The following is a 21,076-nucleotide window of genomic DNA, read 5'->3' on the forward strand; positions in this document are numbered from 1 at the left end:
GACCCAGCGCGGGCCGCGGAACCCGCCAACCCTCTGCCAGCCCCGGGCCTCAGAGTGGGGCCCCGAGCCCCACCTCGGACCCTGAGCCCTAGCCCGAAAATTCAGCTCGTGAGCACAGGAGAGGGAGCCTTCGTCTGGAGAACCCCGTGGTGTGAAAATGCACCTGGGAAAGCTGGCTGCAAAAGTCTGTTAGTTAATAAACTCTGGAGCAATTATTGCCTTACAAACAGGGAGGTAGCTGAAGCTACCAGTTAAGTAGCATCAAACTGGTACAACTATTCAAATTATGGCTTACGTTTGCAGCAGTTTGTTCATGTGTTAATACAGAGGTTTACCAATTTAGCAGTTACTCATCTGGAAAAATAAATTTCATACATGTAGGAAAACATGTACTTTGGTCTTTATACACCTTCTGTCTGTACATGGATCTGTGTTGCCCTGGTGATTCTGAGAACCTAGAAACATCATCTCTTTCTTTTTCCATTTTTAGGTAGCTATGCAGATACAGCGCTTGTTTGGCTTGTGAAGAGGAGTCTCGCCCATTAAGCTTTAATTTTTAAGCTGACTTATGCGGAAAAATGAAAAGATTTTAATGAAAATACTGACAGACCCTTAATTATTTAACTAGACTAACACCTACAACAGAAAAGAAAAAAAAGCAGCAACATCCATAATAGTACTGTAAGCTGCATTTTCACGAGTGAGACAAATGTAATTTTCTAGCAAAGTGATATTGCTCTGCAATGAAACATGTTTAATGACTCTGTCTGGCTCTTGAATTAAACAGCAGTTGCATATTCAGCTGTTCTGTATGCCCAGCATCATCATGAGAAGGCAAGCCATGTTGCTTTACTATGGAATAATTTAAATAATTTAAATTTATCTTAAAGCACAGTGTTCGTTGGAAACTGTCTGGGATAGTGCATAGCAAGAGCATCATTGTTCTTCTCCTGACTGGTTAGTCCTGTCGTGTTAGAGATAGCAGGGAGAAGTTGCACCTTTAGGATCTCACTGGCCCTGAAGGTTGTGGATGGTGATCTTGCAGCCAGCTGCGATTTACTTATCATACTGACAAACCTGATGCAGAGCCATCCATCTGCCAGCATGCTGTAGAGCAGTACAGTGAGAGGTTGAAATGCAGAAAGAAGATTTGTAAATGAGTTCCCTGCTTTCTACCACCTTTTTGTTTATCTAGGGATTACAAATACTTTGAAATGAGAACAATTTTTATGCCTAACTTCAAAAAGAAAGAGAGGCTGTGGGGCTTGATACCAAAGCGCTTCTCAGCTGTCTCAGTCAGGTTACCTTGTCTGTGTCCACATGATAATTTGCAGACCAAAGCAAGGGACCTTCACTTGCACTTCAGGTTGATAGCATGTCGCTGTATTTGCATATACCCAGCACATCCCACCAGCACATGGCACTGTGGGCATGTCCCACGTGTTGTAAGTTACTCCCTTTGTATTGCCAGTGAATACCAAACTCCTGTCACCTAGGTCAGCGTGGCAGCTCCCTTCATGGGACAGCAGGTTGAGATTACTGACAGGACACAGCTATTGATGGGGAGAAAAGAACTGGGAATGGGACTACAACTTTCCAAGCTGTCCAGGGAGGTTGCAGAGGGCACTTCCTGTAACCAGGGTGATTATGCTTTCATCTGAGGTCTAGCGACAGACTTTATATAATTTCTCTTACAGACTCCCAGGGAAGGTGTCTTTTGATCCAAGCACTGTGAGCAGTGTCAGGTGAACAGCAAGAGAAAGCCTGGTATACACTGAAAAAAATCAACCTTCTCTGAGCAAGGAAAAAAATATTAAAATACCTGTGAATATCATTACTCATACTGACTGGCTACCTTCAGTACTGGTGATCTTAACCTAGTATCAGTGTCCTGCAGAATAAAGTGCAGCCCTGTGGTGATTTTCATGTTAATGGATTTTTTTTAACATTGAACTCTACTTTTAAGGGAAGACACTGAGGCACAGACACACCAAATACCCAAGCTCACAAAGGGCAGTCAGGAACAGCATCCAGGTTTCATCAGTCTTGTTCCAATCCAGCTTTCCCCATTGCAGTCTCTTTAGCAGCTCACAAGAGTTTTAGAAGTCAGGTTATCAAAAAGATTAGCGTGCTGTTCAAACCTTCCTGATTTTTCAGGGTTTTTCTCAGTATTTTGGGCTGGTGCTGCTTAAGGGCACCTCGAACAGTCGTTTAGTGGACAGGTTTTAATTTGTAATTATTTATATTCCTCTTGGTACATGATGTCTAGAGAAGATTTATTTTTGGATCATGAACCTTTATTAATCATTTAAAAAATTGCCGTTTTCAAATGCCTGCCCTCTAGAAACGGAGAGCCTTCAGCAAACTCAGATGCTTGGTAATGAATGCCCTCTCCTGTTTAAATCCAGAATTGCTGCTGTAGAGGAACATGGCTGCTCAGCCGCAGGACTGCAGAATTCTTTCTCAAGGCACACTTTGTAACTACCATCTTGCCCCCCCTCTTCCAAATAAAAGCAATCATTCTTAGGAATCGGTTGCAGAACCCAGGCAGTCCTCGTGGAGATGCCTTTACACGGGCAGAACTATAATTTAATTTTAAGGATACTCTCTAAGATGCTCCCTTTGTTTCCAGCTGTTAACTCATAGATATACAGCAGTCTAGTCTCATAACCGATTTTATTAACAGCGTGACTTTGTTAAGAGCTCCATCATTTCCATCGGAGTTCTGAGACAGATGACACTGGGACCTGTGATTTGTTCCTCTTTCATTTATCATTTGTGACTCCCGTTTCTCCAAGGGCCTCTCCTTTTTTATCTGATTTAAACCACTTTATCAGAGGAACCATAGGAAAAGCAGTCCCTTAATTCAATTTAATGACAAATTGGGTAGCAAAAGAAGAGCTCTGAGTGGTATAAACTGCTATATAAAAATGGCAGTCCTGATGGATTGAACATACTAAATAGCATAACCACACAGCAGCGAAGATATTCAGCGATGGCTTTCCATGAAGAAGGCTAAAACAGCCGTTCACCTTTTCTCTCAAAGGAGTGGATGGCTCCCCTCATTTCAGATGGACTGTCATCTGAATCCTGGTGTCAGTACTTACATTTAGACAGTAAAATCTACTCAACATTACAGATGACTTGACAGGTGAAGGCCCCTCCTGAGAGAGCAGTCCAACAAGGTTACAGCAGTAGCTTACCTCTGAGTATCATCAGGCTAATGCCCAAGTTCTTGCTTTAAATCTTCCCTTCTCCACTGCTGAGTTTTATTTGATATTTTTATCGCACCTCCTATATCATGACTTTGTCATTGGTCCTTTGCCAATGACATAGTCATTGACAAAGCAAGATGAGCAAGATCTTCCCACCCATGAAGACAGGTTACCATTGTCAACAGCTGCACAGATGTGATGCAGGGATGCTCGAGACAGTTTTGAGCAAGTTCTGCTTGGCACATTATGATAACACGTCCTATATGAAAGCCGGGCCAGGTGCTACCCTGAGCTATGGCACACCAGAAGCAGGTACCAGCTTGTCTTGTTTGGGTAGGACACCTCTCACTGTGCCCCACCAGTCTCACAGGCACCTTGCTGTGCCTCTGGTGGCTCTGACCACACCCTCTCTTCTGCAGCTGCTCCCCATTTCTTCTCCTCCTCCCACCCTAGGAGAGCATTCCGTTCCTTTCCCCACACACCCTGCAGCTACGTGCAACTTTGTTCCAAGCATCTTTCCTTGAAGGCAATTCTCTGCATAGGTTTTTCATCACGTCTCTATTTCAGTCTCTTTTGTAGGTAAACTTTACAACTTGACCTAAGAGAGCCGGCAGGTAGCCCTTGCAAACAAACTTTGCCCACTGCCCTTTCCTTCTGCCAGCTCCCTGCTCACTCCCTGCCTTCTCCCTCTTACCTCCACTGCTGGTCACTCATCGTCAGTCTCTTCTGCTCCCAGCATGTCCCCACTTCTGATTTTTTCCCCTCAGACTTTTATTGTTGAATATAAAAATGCCAGTGGAAGTTTTTCTATATTAAACCAAAAAGGCCATCACGATGCAATGTAACGCTGGACTGTACCTACCCACAACCAGAAATAACTAGTCATGCTGGGCTTCGTGGGATGGCAAAACAGAATTTGAGCTGATGTTTTTTCTTTTATTTCTATCAGTAAGGCTTCAGCAGGGAGCATGAATATCACTTACAACATGTTATGATTGTTATTGTAAAAAATTACAGGTTGTTTTTACTTAGGAAAGAACAGAGCTATAAAATAGCACATACTAGGCATAGCACATACTAGGAAACTGTCCCCAAAATAAATGTTTTCATGTTTTTACTTGTATTCTATAGCAATTTACTGGCTCACTTTTTCATGGACCTGAATTATATTGTTCAATGATACTTTTAAACATTGCAAACAGTTTAAGCTCTGGAATGGGACTATACTTTTGCTAGACACCTGCTTTCCATTTGCAGGTGCTCACTGAAGGATACAACATCAATGAAAATGGATGTTAACTGTATTTCCCAGTGTTTCCCAGAACAGCTGACCAGTTTGCTACAGAGACAGCAGCACAGCACAAGTGGCATGGTTATTTTTTACTGTAAACCCATTCTTTGAGTGCTGCCCCACAAACCTCTGCCTTATTCCCCTATTTCCCCACAGAGATTTCTTTATTTCCCTAGTAATAGCTCAATTCAAAAACAGACTGAAATTTGTGAAATTTGCAACAGTTGTTGCTACATTGTGCTGAAATATCACAGAGAGATCAGAGGAAGTATGCCATAGGAAGAAACTATGGTATTATTTGGCTTACTTTTGTTATGCAAAGAAGGTAGGAAAAGAGCCTGCCATAAATGAGCATTAATGGAATATAGTGCATTGTTCAGCTTTCTACAACTAGCTTTAGCTGAGGAGTGATGTCCCCCACTCACACGCAGAGAAGAACTGCTGTTTCTAATAAACTACAATACCTGATGATATGAGATCAACCAGTTAATTATACTAAATGTAAAACAAGCTTGATAGATTTCCAGTGAGGGCACAAGAAACTGCTGGTTTGAAATACAAGTTTATTTTTTTAATCAATATGTAATCTACAAAATGTTATTACAAGATTATAAGTATGATCTGTTTCTACTTATGCTGACAAAAGACCCAAATAAAATTGTATTTTCCATTAAGAGTAACAGCACTACTTCAGCGTTATCAAAAGTATAGCTAAGGACTACTAACTGCAGCACTTAGTTACTGTGTTTAGTCAACAAAAAGACAAATAAATGTAAAATAGAGGTGTGGACACCAATACTGCAGCTAAGAAGTCTGTCAAGTAAAATAAATGCAACTAAAAGCAACGCATGGAAACACATTTTCAGATGTAAAGGACTTATGAACAATTAATACAGAATCTGGAGTAAAAAAAGCAAAGAGCATAAGGATGACAGCAGCTTGGCATCATGTTCAATGGAATGCACCATCATCCTCATTTCTCAAGAGCTGCTACACAGGGGCAGCCAGACCATTATTCCAAATCACTGCGAAGCTTCAGCTCTGACACCCAATTACACCTCTTTTCCTCTCTTTATTCTGGTTGGAATAAAGAAGCATTGCAGGTTGCTTACTTAGTAGCATCAAGAAACTTCTACAGTGTTTTTTTTCTGCCCATTACCACTATTCCTTTCTTTTTTTTTTTTTTTGCCTCTCCTTTGTTCTTGAGACTTTGATGCAGATCCCATTTTGTCAGTTAAAAGACTTCCATTGACTTCAGTGGGTGTTTGAATCCAAAATTACATCAAGTACCATTTACCTACAATTTAATACAATTATTATGAGGAAGAGGAACGCAAAGATAAAGTCTCTCGGTTGAGCACATACGACACCTTGTAAATAAGGCAAACACACTATAAAAATAGCTGTTTTCACTGATTTCTGTTTAAAATATAAAATACCCCAAACCCTGCTGGTCCTTTGTGAAGGAAGACAATAGTATCTAAATACTGCCCTGTATGTTAACCCATGTTGGCAAAGATTACCAGCGTGTTAGCAAAGTGTCAGCATCTGCAGTGACCCAAACAGCTGGAAGCATTTCAATGACTGCAGACATGAGCTGGGGGAAGCAGAGATCAGATACCTGTCAAACCTGGCTCCTCACATGATGCCAACATACCTCATGGGTTATTTAAAGCTCCAGTCCTTCTGCTAGCTGGACACTGAAGCATCACAACAGCTTCTAGCGACTGTTCTTCGTCTCTGTTCCCCTCCCAAAATGACAGTCAGGCTGCTTATAGCCCAGATTTCTAAAGAATCAAAGCCAGCATGGTTACTCACTGTCACGTCCCATAGTGTTCATAGAAAATGTTATCAAATGAGTGTTTAAACACTGAGAATATTTGTTCAGCAGGTTATACCTAAGGACATCAGACAGTGCAGAAGAAAGGGGAAGCCACGGTATTTCTGCTTGGGCATGGTAAAATAAAACAGAAGTTAGAACTGGGGGTGGGGGGAAGTCAGACATCCTAAACTCTTTCATTAAACTGCAGTCTATCTTTAAATATTCTGACAGCAAGGCATACAAACATCAGTTTGAGACTGAGAAGGGTAGTAATTCACCCTTAGGCTGCACTAATTGTCAGGTTTAAACTGAAAGCCATGCATTAAACAGAGCACCTTTCTTTCAGTGTGGCAATATTTCTGTGGAATTAATTCCCTGTGATCCTGATCCAATTCCGATTAAAGTTAATGGCAAGTCTTGCAGGCCTCAGATGGCAATCCAAGAGTCTGCAACGGAGATAAAGCTGTAGTTTGACCTTTTTATGTGAATGAATTCAACAAGGATGAATGATCATTTGCACCATACTAGCTCTAACACAGACTCACTAGCAGGAAACTTGTAATGTGGCTGTTCATCACTTAAGCCATTCAAAACAATGGCTCTTATCTTGAGGGGTCAGGGCTACATGGGCTTCTTAAACACATCCCAAGATACAGCAGACACCTGACAGAAGAAGAGCAGCCATTGCTTCTGTAGGACCCATAACACCACCAGGTACCAAATGCCCAAGGGATGAGTGCTGCAAATGGGGATCCTGAGGTGAAAAAGCCCCAGAACAGCCTGTTCATCCCTCCTCCTTAAAGGCAGAAGAATAGGGGCAAGACAGGCTCTGGACAGTAACCACTGCTAACAGCTTTTCTGAATTAGCTGTAGTAATGCTAATCAAAACAAGTTAGCCTCAGACAAATGTCAGTGCAGGTATCTGCAACACATGTTTTGCTTCCTCTGCCTTACTGAGGAGAGAGGTAAATAGATATTATAGGTCTATTATAACCATGGACTTCAGCGAACTTCAGAGCTCTGCCGTGATGCTAAGTATAAACACTTTGCCCTAGCACACACTGTACCACTTAGTTCAGCTGAGACGTGTATAAACCAAAATTAAATATGAATAAAACAAACCAAACATGACTTGAAGGTGCTAATGGTTTCTCAAGTCAAAACACGGATGGAGGATGCAACAGCTGAGACATATTTGGATCACCACTACACTGAAACGCTTGCTTAGATTTATAATAGTATAATCTGCTAATAAAAAGGGATATATAGAGAAGCCAAAGTACCATAATAGTCTATTTGGGGTTTTGGCAATGCAATACCCATAAAAAACCTGCCCTCAGGACTTACTACAGAATCTATTACCCATTTCATTCTCAGCTTTCAAATGGGGGGAAAAGTTTATTGTGATAAACTAGGATCATATTATGGCCTTCTGTTTCCTCAGACTGGTAATTTTCTCAGTGCATATCCCACATATTTCTACTTTTGGGGAATAACATTTATCTGTATTTTTACACAGTGTTCATATAAACAGTTACAAGCTGTGACAAAATATAAAGTGAGGCTCAGTGCATTACTATATTTTTGTTCTCCACTAATTTCAGTTTGAAGTAAGTGTAATTTTAGGAAAACTACAGGGAAGGAAAAAAAAGTATCAAGATCATTTTTTTAATTTTTCAGTTTTTTTCAGACCTGAAATTACAGCCTGCAGAAAATTACAAAGGGGATAATGGCTGAAGGGAAGCATTAAATCTTTCCCCCAAAAGCCAATAGTTTGTTGAAAACACAGTTAACACATTGATACAGGATTAGTAGCTCAAACTGCCTGCTGAAGCATCACAGCTTCACTTCTCTTGTGATAGTCCATTCCTGCATTGTTTCTCACAGAAAATGCCTTTAGAGCCAGCAGAATGAAAACATCTCCCTTCTCATGCATGGAAAGACCTTTTTGAAAGTTCTTCAAAGCAACAGCTCCTGGAATTTCCAAACCAACAGCTGGAACTTGCACCCTAAAGGACACTCAGAGCAAATGGCAGCAACAAGCCATTTTTTCAGGTTCTGGAGAAAAGCTTCTGCTAGTGTAAATTCTCAAAGCCTCCTCAAATTAAATGGGCCTGAACTGATTTATGCTTGCTGAGGGTCTGCCCCTTGTCTCACTTGCTGCAGTAGTGAAAAAGATTTGTCTATTGCTGGCACAGAAATTTCAGTCCTATCTACCATATGGGTTTTTGCCCAAGAGATTACTTTGAGTGAACCTATAAAGTGCTGGGGAGGAAACACTCACAGCCACAGAAAAATATTATTGTGGGGAATATTATTGCAGAGGAACTTTTCCCATTTTACCAATGAAATCACCCAGTTGCCAACACATTAATTGAGGCTCTTGTCAAGAATACTATTATGACTTGCTCTGTCCACATATATCAAGAGGAGGAGAAACGGGGGGGACTTCAAACCCCACCAAAAAATTTAATTGGTCCTGCTGGACCTTACACAGATGCTGGTCTGCACATAAGCACTCTGGCAGTTTTTATTGCTGAATATTGTATGTTCAAGTGATGTGAACTTTTGAGTAGTGCAGTTAGGTTTCAATATGGAGTATGAGGTCATTCCCGAGTCATAGATACACAACACGAAAATAATATATTACAATCTGTCAATTAAGTGCTCACATCCTGCAACTCTTTATGAGAAGACCTTACTCATACCAGTATTCCCATGACAGGAAGTTTACTTGAACTCAGGCCAGTCAAATGTGTACTAATTTGCAGCATCAAATCCGAAAGCACTTAAAAAAAAAAAAAAAAAAAAAAAAATTCAAATGACCATGTTTATCCTAAACTAGGTCACTGAGCTTCTTCTTCTAACAATAGAATTTCATATGTAAATTGATTCCTACTAATATTCTATGATGGTGCCTCCCTTTTCTCTTTTACTGCATTAGGCAGTTGCCAGCCTTGTCTGGATCTTCTCCATCAAGCCTAATCCACTTCTTTTCAATTTCAACCTGTGGTTAGAAAACAAACAAACAAAAAAAACCAGGTAGAATTAGCAAATAGTTGAGTGCTGAAAGTGTGACATGCAGCAACGGCACGAATAAAAGCTTTGACACAGAATGAAAACATTTCCAGACCAAACATATTTCAAAACCACTGCTCCCCAAAAATAGCTCAACTGAGGAATAACAATGCTGCATTTGCAGTTCTGTTGATCAGCAACATCTTTGATCAGACAAGGAGTTATTTTTTAATGATTCTTTTGCTCCAAGTCATTATGACAAGTACATACAAGATATGTTTATTATACAAAGCACATTCGCTTTGCAAATACTGAGTGGGGGAGTGGGTAGAGAGGAGGAAAACACTGAAAACATAGCCCAGAAAATACCTGGCAATTGTAAAAAGCTTTCTGAACCACATGTTTCTGGGGCTGCAGATCGCTCTCTATGCCCAGTGACTTGACTTCTGTTCCTGAGGCACAAGTATCATGAACGACAAACTGGACAGTAGCAAATGGATACCAGTCAGATGGTATTTCCTGGTCTGATCCAAGTTCCAGCTTGTAAGACAGGCTGTGTGGATGGTCTGAACCTTGAAAAAGAAAAAAAAAAAATAAAAAAAGGCACAATCAGTTACTTTACTTACAGTACAAGGTTAATCTGCTAGTAAGAGAACAGAGGTCTATCTTTTATTAATGCAGAGCTGTTGTTACAAGACAAAACTGTTCTAACTATAATCTTCTGCTGGTTGGGCGTAAGGTGGCCCCTTACTCATTTTTTGTTTGCTTCAACACATTTTTCACAATTATTTCAGTTTCACAAACCAATTTACCCAGCTTCTGATTGAGACAATAGTATTACAAACTTAGGCACTGCTTGCTAAATTTAGACTATTAGGGGAGAATCTCAGTTTTCCCTTAAACATACATTTCCTGCTCTCACAGAAAAGTAGAAACTGGAAGATCCCAACTTAACCAAGGCAGGGATGCTGCCCTGTGTCCAACAGCAACCTTTTCCAGAGCTCTCTGCTGTGTAGGAATTCTACTGGAGTGTTTATTTCAAGTACTACAGCTATCTTGTGTAACATCATTTATTACAGCATGTGTATGGCAGGAAGATAAAGGCACAGCTCAGAGTGCTGCTCAAACAAGATATATCCCAGCTGCCAGGCTGAGGGCTACTGGGACTCCCTTTCTAGCTTGGTTCATTATGGGAAAATAACATACTCTATTTCTTCTGACCAAAAGTATTACTAAAGCAATTGTCATGTTATAAAGCAGAGTCATGAAGGACTGCCCACATCGTGCAGCATATTCTACATTGCTTTAATCCAGTGTTCACTGGATCACTTGCTTTAGCAATTCCTATGTGTGGCAATGGCAAGAGAAAGCATTTCTTCTCCTGGCACACAGGAAGACCAGGGTGAAAAGCCTGCTTTCCAAAGAAACCAAGGTCAGCAGGCTTGCTATGGGCATGAAAGCAGTATAATATAATATAATGAAAGGAATCCTTTATATCGCAGCTGCCTCTCCCAGTTCTTCAGGGCAAAAAGTTGTAATTCTTCATTTCTCCTCCTCTCCAGGATTTTAAGCATCAGCATAGACAACTAACTACCATTTGGCTGCAGGGGGGAAAAAAAAAGCGGAGAAAGGATTGGCTGTATTTTGTCAAAGGCAAGCCTGGCAGCGTATATTTGGGTTTCATCCATTACACTGAACGACAGCTCGAAGTTCAGACAAAAATGTGCAATTCCTTATGCGCAGCTTTTCTCTGGTGGCAGGAATAAATTTCATGTCAGAATAAAGGGAATACTGAAGCTGGAGTTAACATGCACTGAGCTTTATCCATCCTATGGAAAAAAATGCTGTAACACTTCACATCCACAGGCTCACAGGCGTTTCATAAGGCAAAAATAAATATAAAATGTTTCATCTCCATTGCTCCTGGTAGCTTTGGGCTGGATGCATCCTCTGCTCTGTGCTTCAGGTTTCCCCTGCAACCTGCCTCCCAGCCTCCCCAAGCCAGTTCTGATTTTAGGAGACAATTTATGTTTGAGCAGTTTGAGAGGCAGAATTCTGTCACACATGTCTCTGACTTCACCAGAACAAAGTCTAATTCAATAAACTATCCTACAGACTTCATTCCAGATCTAGCATAAAGTCATTGGGTCCCCAGAAATCAAGGTTTAAGGAGCATGAAGTTCATTCTTGTCTTAATTATAGTAAAACATTTAACAATTTGTTTTCCTTTTGACTAATTACATAATTAGTATCCTTAATAATTTTCAGCTGAACAGGGTACCGGGCCATCTTATCTAGACCATGCTTTTCCCAAGAAAGGCTGGACCAGATGATCCTTGAATCTTCCAATTTGGAATTCTGTGATTGTATAATTCTGTCCCTTTTCCTTGCTGCTCACACTCAACAGCACAATTATAACACGACTGCCTAGAAAAAAGGGTGAGGGAAGAGGAGAAAGGAATAGGAAATGTCCTTTGGATTATCAGCCTCCAAAACTCAGATGGGGAGGTCTGCAATTCTTTTTCTCCCCCCTCCTTTTTTCTATGTTTAATAATCAGCAGCTTAAAAAGCTGTTTGCTGACTGCAAGCATTCCTCTCTCTGTTGGGTTGACCCCACAGGCACACACACTGCAGCATTTGCGGCCACCTCTTCGGACAAGGGACACGTCACTGGCTGATTTACAAGCATCCCCTGAAGGCTTGCTTCCAGCAGTACATCCCATTGGATCCTTATCCTACATGCTGCTTCTTTACATAATCACCTGCAATGTTCAGAGAAAACCTGGATTTCAGAAAATAATGTTATATACACACCAGCTAGAATCCTGACTCATGGAAGAGTATCAAACACTGGCCATGAAGTCCCTCTGCCATGTTTAAAGAAATGTGTCTCACAGTGGAGAGCAAGCAGTCACTCCCCACATGGGTCCAGCTGCTTCTTTCTACAAAAGCAGGACTCCAATACACACAGTTAGAAGGAACTAGTTACAGAAACTGTACTAAGAGCTAATACAAGTGGTACTCATAAATGCAAGAGCAGATCCATAAAAGAGACCGGTAAGGATCACTGCAACAAAAAATGTCCTGAGTTTTGGGAATGAAGCTCCCCGAAATATGTCCAGTACAATAGCACCTTTAAGGTGAGAAGCAGGTACCCAGCAACAGCCAACACCAAAGCCAGCACAGGGGGAGGGAAACCAAACTGAGCAGGACAGGCTGAAAAGATCAGATGGAAAAACTTCACCCCTCCTTGCAGACTTTGCAACTCACGCGCCGCACCAGTCAGGGCACAACGCTTCACCTCCCCCACGTACTTACAAAAGGACAACCAGGACACTACAGGACAGGGTCTTCAAGGCACTCGAGCACAAAGATACCCAGTCTGCAAACCCCTGAAGGTCTCAGGCAAGGGAGTGTGTTGCCAGGGGCACGCAGGGCAATAAGACAACACGCAGAGACGTAGTTTACAACATCAGGGACTTTATTACTGAAATAGAGGAGGGGCCAAAGTCAGGAACAAGTGTTACAGCCACCTGCCAACCCCCTGAGGAGGAAGCTGGAAGCAAACTCAACAAGTGTGAGGAAGAGATGGTGCTTCATCACTCACGTACGCAGCGACAGGCAGATCTCTATACCTATGTGAGGTGGGCCTTGTCTACGATCTGCTGCTGGTCATCTCTTGCTATGTCCAAGCCCGTTTCTCCTGCACTAATGCTGTCTTGGTCTACAGTCCATCTTCCATACTGCCTGGACACACTGGAATGAGCCCCTGTTGAGGTGGACCTCTCCTCTCCATCCTTGCGTGCAGCAACATCCCAGCAACAGCTGGGTGACGGCAGCACCAGCAGTGAAGAAGAAGACCATAAAAAGCATTCTGTTCCAGAGCCAAACTGTGAGATGTCATCCCATCTGTGGCACCACAGCCCACCTGAGCTGTGCTGCTTTTGGCTCCCAGGGTATGGTCTGCTCTCCCATGGTGGTGCCAGGATGCAGCATGGCAATACACTTACTTGACCTGGCCTTTGTGCTGTCTGCTGGGTTGGGATGGACAGACTGCACAATGTCAGCCACACGTGAAGTGTCCTGGAAAAAACAGCAGGGGTTTCAACGCTAAGATGGCACATCAAGCCTTGGCCAGGAAAGTGGCATGCTCTGCTTCTGGGGCTACGGTTGACCAAGGATCTGAGGAGAAAGGGTTTGTCAGAAAGCATTAGCATCTTGCTTGCAGTCCCTCTGTGGCAGAAGGAAAACAGTGTAGATCTAAGGGCTTTTGGAGATCAAATTCAGCATCTTCCTCTTGTGGGAGCGAGGCCCATGAAGAAACAAACAGCAAAGGGAATTGTCTGGAAAATTATGTGCCTTCCACAAATCCAGAAATAACCACTGCTTGGAATTTTCTTGAGCAGATATCTGATGATAAATGTTGTATGATAGACGTCCACTTGAGCACAGGCATATATGGGCTGTTCCTCCTGATCTGCTTCTAAAGGCTCCTCTGTTAGATGTGGCACAGTTGTGATTCAGTACCATATAGCTCTTAAAAACCTTCCAGGCTTATATTCCAGGTAACCCACACCCATGAGCTGGTTCTGATTTGGGGATCCAATGAGTTCTGGGGTCCTTCCTTTCCTCTAGGTGGTAACCTGCAAAGGCATAGATCACAGTTTTCAGAGCTGGGTAAGGCTACTGCCCTGGGTCCTCTGGAGCAGCCTCCACCAGACCTTTTTGCCTTCTTTCAAAACACAAGGTTCCCCCCAGCCATCTGTCACCTGTACCAACATCAAGTGTCAGGAGGAGGTACTCACCACTTCACTTGCAGAGAACTTCTTCTGTCCACCACTGGGCTGTGCTAGGAGCATGGAGCAACTTTTTTTCCATCGGCTGTCAGACAATAAAGTGATCAACCAACACTTCGGAAGACTTGTGAGCACTGCCTTGGTTTTCACCTAAAACTGGACAGTCCTTGTCATCTGTGCTCCGTGAAATTATTGCTTCTTAGACCTTGCATTACACTGGAGTTAGAAAAAGAAGGAAAGGCTGCATATGGAAGATCCATTTGCAAAAGATACTGTAATGCTGGAAAGGCCACATGTTGGCCAGAAACAGAGGAAAGATGCTATGGAAAGACCAGTGGGTTGGTGAGGCACAGTTTAAGTCTCTACACCAAGCTAAGACATCATATTCAAACGCAAGCCCAGCCATCCAAAATGTGGCCCATCAGGCATCATGGACCACCTGGAGCAATGAAATCAAATCACCCCTGAAAGGCAACCAGATAATGAGAAGAGATAACTGAGCTTTTACTAGCTAACTTAGGAGGCAGCAACCCTGCAGTTTAGGTGTCTTGGCACTTTGTTAAGACTTTTGTGAACTGAGAGTCTTTCTTGGTTTACATCTGAAAATCTGGTGCTTACTTCCTTAAAACGTTCCAAATTCTTGCTCTCTTTCTCTGAAGAATAACATCAAGAAAGCCAAAACAAACAGACATGGGCCAGTATAACTATGAAATTAGATTCAAATTATAATTTAGCGTGCATGTTGCACTTCACAAACAATTAATAATCAAACTTTACTGCATCTACTCACACTATTTAGCCCTTATCCACCCATATGACTACCACTCAAGCACCATTGATCTAAGAAAGGCTCATGAAGCCAAACAATTTAGACCAAAAAAAATGAGCTGGTTATTGTAGGTAAGTAGTAATTCTATTTTTGCCAAAAATAGGTGCAGTTCTAAGTCTTATTTTGAATGTGAAAATGAACAGTTGCTAAGAACAGATTTACATTAGGATTGTTAGAAGTTAACAGCTCCTGCAGCTGTGTCTAAATGGCTGCATTTATCCAACCTTTCCTAAGAAACGCATAGGAGAGAGGGAAGTGGGAAGATACCACCAGCAAGGAGAAGGTTGTAGTGGTGTTGGTGCCAGAAGGAGGTGGCTGGGCAGGGATGGAGCTCACCTAACAGAAGTCACATCTTGGAGTTTCCACCTAGTCAGTTTACAATCATAGAATCGTTAAGGTTGGAAAAGATCTCCACGATCATCCAACTGTCAACCCAACACCACCCTGATCACTAAACATGGCCCAAAGTGCCAACTCTACACATCTTTTTTGATGGTGACTCCACCACCTCCCTGGGCAGCATGTTGCAATGCCTCACCACTCTCTCAGTAAACAAATTCTTCCTAATATCCAATTGAAACCTCCCCTAGCACAACTTAAGCCCATCTCTCTTCCTATTGGTAGTTACTAGGGAGAAAAAACCAACACCCACCTCACACCAACCTCCTTTCAGGTAGTTGTAGAGAGCAATAACGTCTGCCCAAGCCTCCTCTTCTACAGAGTAAACAACCCCAGTCCCCTCAGGTGCTCCTCATAAGCCATGTTCCCCAGACCCCTCACCAGCTTCCTTGCCCTTCTCTAGACCAGCTCCAGCACCTCCAGTTTAGAAAATAAGCGGCAGCTGAAAGCTGCTGGGATCTACATCACCTCCCACCTGGGAGTCCTTCTAGCTCAGATGCTGGAAGGCAGTAGCAGGGCTGCCAGCAGCCACAAGCTCCCCTGGCTCCATTTCTCTGTGTTGCTTAATCACTGCTTCCTTAGCGTGTCCATGATGCAGGAAAGGAGAAATAATCAGCTGAAGAACTGTTGCTTTACACAACGGCCCAAGGGTGGAGGTGCCCTTGCAGGTAACACCACAGGGCACAAACTTACACAGCAAGATGTTCAACCACAGTGCTTCAAAGTCCCTCAGTGCAAAGCCTGGCCCCAGTACTGTGCTGGAACCATAACAGGTTCTGCATTTCCTTATACAGTGCCGTGATTACACATTGATTCAGTTTGCAGAGATTTCATTGGATCAGCCCTTCAGAGTTTACAGCTTTTTAACTTTTTTTTTTTTTTAAATATTGCTAACTCTCCATTTATATACCTGAGTAAGCACAGGCAGCTTTTAAAAATCTGCGGTATCTCACAGCTCACATCAACTTCACTTGCCCAGCACTCTTCCAAGGAAGCCCTTTTAGAAGAATCTAGTGGATACAAACATATTTTGATGTCTATAAACGAAATCACAATATAACTGTAAGCAATCTTTCCCCCTTTTTTTTTTCTTAAGCCTTAGACAAAGGCTTTTTTTGCCTCAGCAAAAGCCTCAGCATATTTTTCTCCCAGCAGTAAACGTATTATGAAAGTTTACATATTTCTATTAGTTTGGCTGCCTCCAGATTTTTGGCACATCATAGGACAACTATTTTTAAACTCTTAACTGCGTACAGAAAACTTCATAAAGAGGTTTAAGATTTGACTGGGCAGTTATCACTACTAAAATGTTTCTTCAAACACATTAATATTTCAAGAATACAAATGATTTTGCAGATCTCAGTCAGAGGAATTACTCAAATGTCAAAAGTTTAAGCTACCAGTAAAGAATAATGTAAAGCTGTAGAATGCCACAATAAAAACCCAGTTCTTACTTTTCAAATAGCACAAATCTGAAGTTAATTGTGCACATCAAATCTTAAGGTGAATGAACTGCAGGGAATTAAAGACGCTGGAAGACTTATAATCTTCTTTAAATTGCCTGATTAAATTGCTGACTTGATTTAGCAGAAGCAAACCTACATTAAATAGCAAAGAATATTAAAAACTACCCAAACAGTCAGCCACATAGGCCTTGGCAAAGCACACAGGTCACAGCAGCATGGTGCAAATCCTTGAAGCCTGGAGTGCAACACTGATTTCAAAGACCTGAAGAATCATCCTCTGCCTGCTAGTCCTACATCTCTCCATCAGCTCCTCTGCTTTCCCTGTCAAATTTTCCAGTCTCCCCAGTCCCTTCCTTACTGCGTCTCATTATTTTCTCTCTCTCTGTCATTCCCCTGCCCCCACCACTAATCCTGGCTTGGCTCCCTGCCTTGTGTTAGCCCATCTGCCGGTGCCACGTCTCCTCAGCTCTCCCACTGCCCGTTCCTTGGCAGCCACCAGCATCCTCTCTGAGCACACCAGGACATACCTAGGTCACAAGCAGCATGTAAAAGGCAGGGCTCAGCCAATTTGGGAGGAACTATATGATATTAGCCATATAGCTTTTTGCTCCACGCCAATCATAGTTTCTTTCAAAGCAAAAGAAGGGGAAACAGGAGACGGTGTTAACACGACATCATTTCTGCATCTGACCACAGCAGTGCTTGTGGGGCTCCTCCCCAGCACGCGTCACCACACATCAGAAGGCACAACTGCTCCAGGTTGGAGAGTCCTCATCGCATAACCCAGACCCTGTCTGCACGCAAATAGGACCAGGATTTCTGTGCAGCATCATTAGAGAAACTACCAGCTCCTGTCTGCCTATAGCCACACAATAACTCACACTCTCATAACTGCCACATTAGCATGTTGATGCAGGATGCTTTCAAATACTGTTTTAATACCAAAAGCAATCTGGTTCACGTAGACACTCAGGATAATATTCCCTTTTCATTGCCCCTGCCTCATTTTTTCTGTCAATCTATTGCTTCATTCACCGAAATCAGAATTCAAATATCAACCATCAAACTGTAAAGCAATAAAATAAAATCAAGTTATAATTACCTGAACAGCAGGTCATATTAAGTATAACTTAAAATTAGTTAAAAATGGGGGGAAAAAATATCCTCAGACCTTTTTTTGTCCTCTTTTTTTTTTTTTTTTGTTTTTTTTAATATTTTTTGAATGTTAACTCTCACCTGCAGACACATCCAGCTGCCAGAACCTGGAGTGGATATGTCAGCTTACTACTAGCATACCTAAAACCAGGACTTCAGAAGATTAAATATTTTCTGGACCTTTTAAAGATGTAGTTAGTCCGGACAGTTCAGATACTGCAAGACTAGGCCAATCCATTTGTTAATACTGTGCTTACACCCTACTTAAAAGTACAGATTTTACAGACAGTTTAGGCAAAATGCTTTAAGAGATGCCCACTGTCTTACACAGATTCCCAAAGCTTCAAATACACATGATGCATATCCAAGCAAAGGGTCAAATGCCTTCACTCTACAGAATCTGAAGTAGAATATTGTATTCCTCAAGAATTTTTATGTCTTTATGAGAGTACTGTTTAGGGCTATTAATCTGGTAACGTGACTAAAAACTGGAATTTTAAAATCATATATTTATATTTTCTTTCTCAAAAAAAATCTTTTTGTCTCCATTAAATTAAATAATTTAGTTAGTGGGAAATTAACAACTTCCAAGTGCATGACTATACATTTGTCTGGTTTTATTGCTGCAAGTTTTTTGTGAGGTACAACCGCAAGAGAGAAACAAGACTAAATTGGGAGGCATTTTTTGTCAGTGCAGTTGTTGCCACGAACGTACAATCTCAATGCACAAACCCCTAAAGGAGGTAATTGATATTAGCCTTTGCAAAAGCACAACTTCCTGCAGCAAGTTTAACCACAGTACCTTCTGGTGACGTGTCAAACCTTCTGTTTCCTAAATGATGCTAGAAAGCCCAAACTCAACAATTTCAATACCTCCTTTTCTATTAACTGTGTGATACTGGGTGGGTGTTTGCTGCACATCCCACTATTGCCCAGCTGGTACATGTGAAGTGTAAACCCTTCCTGTTCTTACTACAGACTCAGAATGATGAGATCCATTTCCATGATACAATAATACACCTGACTCCATCAAATAAATTAGGGAAATGTCCTTACAAAAATAAATAAGGCTATATTCTCTTCTTCCTAAAAGGTTACACCAGCTTCTACCAATACCACTGCAAAGATAAACACTAAGCTGATGGAGGTACACAAGCATAAAACCAGTGATGACGTTCACCCAAGCCAGTAATTTTATAGTGCAAATTATTTACTTGAGTTTTTGTCTGGAAGCCTGTCTATCTTCCACACAACAGCCCTGTAGGCACTCTCGTACTTTGCTGTTCCAACCGAGACTTGTATTACGGGATCAGATTCAACTTCATGTAAAGCACCAAGGCACGCTCGCCTATTCATTTTTGCTTTCAGGGACTTCTGCCTTTGGAGATTCATGGTCCAAAGTGCCTTGACCCACTGCGTGGGAACAGGAAAGCGTATCATAACATTTTCACAGTATTTCACAGAGGGTAAACGTGCTGGGATTGGAGCAGTTGAAGACATGTTTATAAAAGCCTGAAGTTCAACATATGCCCCCTGAACCACTACCACAGCCTTCACAGAAAAGGGAAGGTCTTGCCCATTATACTGTGTCCTGAAACGCATCAGTTCCAGCCTACAGGCATCGGGGGGTGTAAACTTAATAATTCGAGATTGCTCAAATTCATGTGCTTTGACACAGTTATGGAAATGGTAGTCGAGAATATTGATCCATTTCTTCTCCTTCTCAAAGTAACGCTCGTCCCTCTTCTGGAGCTCCAGGTCGTTCAGGGTTAGGAAGCAGTCGGCACTTCCATTCACAAAACACAAGCAGTAAATGTGTGTGATGACAGCACTTTCTACGAGTTTTCCTTCTGCCTTAGTGGCTTTCCCCCAAAAGTTATCCACTATTTCCAGAGTCATTTCTTGCTCTTCGTAGTTCCTCTTTTGTCTAGAAACAGTAGGAAGTTTCATCAGCTCTTCCTCAACTGTTACAAGGAAATCAGTGAAGTCGTTATAATCTGTGGTGCCCAGTTTTAACATCTGCTCAACCTCTGGCTCATGGATCACTTCTACTTTGGTGTGATACCTCCGCTTCTCCGTGTAAGACACACACTCGATCTTCACAGTATGGATTTTTCCCGAGACATTGTAGCTCTCTAATTTGGGTTCAGACAGCTTACAGTGTGGATGCAGCTGGAATTCCTTGAAAGGTTTCTCCAGGCCCTTTTCATAATACATCTGCAACACACCTCCGGCTAGGACGCTAAGGTAAATAGGGCCCCACTGCCGAGAGGACATCATGTTCTTCTTTTCGGGGATCCTCAGCATGAAGGGCCACCCCTGCGCCCCCCGGCTCCTGAAGAGGCCGCGTGGGAGGGCGGAGGAGAGCCCATGCCAGGCCTGGGCGCTGGAGGTGGGAGGGCCCCCCACGGCGCCGCAGCCGTCAGCCTGCAGGTGTTCGAGCCGCTCACAGATGTAGCTGAAGGAGCCCTGGGTAAGGCTCTTCTGATCGTGGCATGTTTCCTTGTCTTTAGGATGACAGACGCTCCTGTCAAGCACCTTCTCTTTCCTGTGTGTGCTAATATTAGCTGGTGACACGCTGAGCGAGCACCCTTCCTTCCAGAAGGGACTGGGAAAAGCACAGTCACCCTGCAAGTATGGGAAGTGCCCTGGTGCCGACGACAGATCTCCTAACTCCTCGCAGCTTCCTGGCAGCTTGGGGCTTTCTCTGTCTGTTGACTTGGAGACCGGAGTCTTAACTGGATGGTCATTAGGGGAGTTGTTCAAAGGAAGGCCGCTTGACTTCTGCGAGGTTAGGGATGAGCAAGTCCCAGATGATGGAAGGTTAACATTTGATGGCCATTCAGGGATGGGATAAAGGATGTGAATCCCAGGCTTTGGGATACACGGACTTCCTGGGTAGTCTCTGGTAGGTGTAGTAAGTGGAGAGTTGCTGGGTGGTCCAGGACTTAGGTAGAAGTCAACAACAGGAGATGAAAGGGGAGTGCTGCCTGTAGAAGATGACCTACTTGAAGACTCATGCACACTAGACAGATTGAGTTTAAGGCCGTTTGCTTTACAGCTACTCGGATTGTCAACCAATTTC

The 21,076-nt window shown here is 42.5% G+C and overlaps 1 protein-coding gene across 2 annotated transcripts in view; it reads right to left on the reverse strand.

Moving 5' to 3' along the window:
* Window positions 1–9,172: 9,172 nt before the first annotated feature.
* STON1 (stonin 1) overlaps window positions 9,173–21,076 on the reverse strand; it is an 11,988-nt gene continuing 84 nt past the window's right edge. Inside the window, exons 2-4 of one of the 2 annotated variants that reach the window (XM_008936691.1) lie at window positions 19,206–21,068; window positions 9,716–9,918; window positions 9,173–9,335 (exon numbers count right to left, since the gene is read on the reverse strand). In XM_008936691.1, coding sequence (XP_008934939.1) covers window positions 9,261–9,335; window positions 9,716–9,918; window positions 19,206–21,068 — 2,141 coding nt within the window. In that variant the 3' untranslated portion in view covers window positions 9,173–9,260. Of the gene's footprint in view, window positions 9,336–9,715; window positions 9,919–19,205 lie in introns of both variants that reach the window. The other variant, XM_008936683.1, reaches the window with a different exon arrangement.

The sequence above is a fragment of the Merops nubicus genome, unplaced genomic scaffold (genome assembly GCF_000691845.1).
Source record: "Merops nubicus isolate BGI_N331 unplaced genomic scaffold, ASM69184v1 scaffold8990, whole genome shotgun sequence".
Classification (NCBI taxonomy): domain Eukaryota; kingdom Metazoa; phylum Chordata; class Aves; order Coraciiformes; family Meropidae; genus Merops; species Merops nubicus.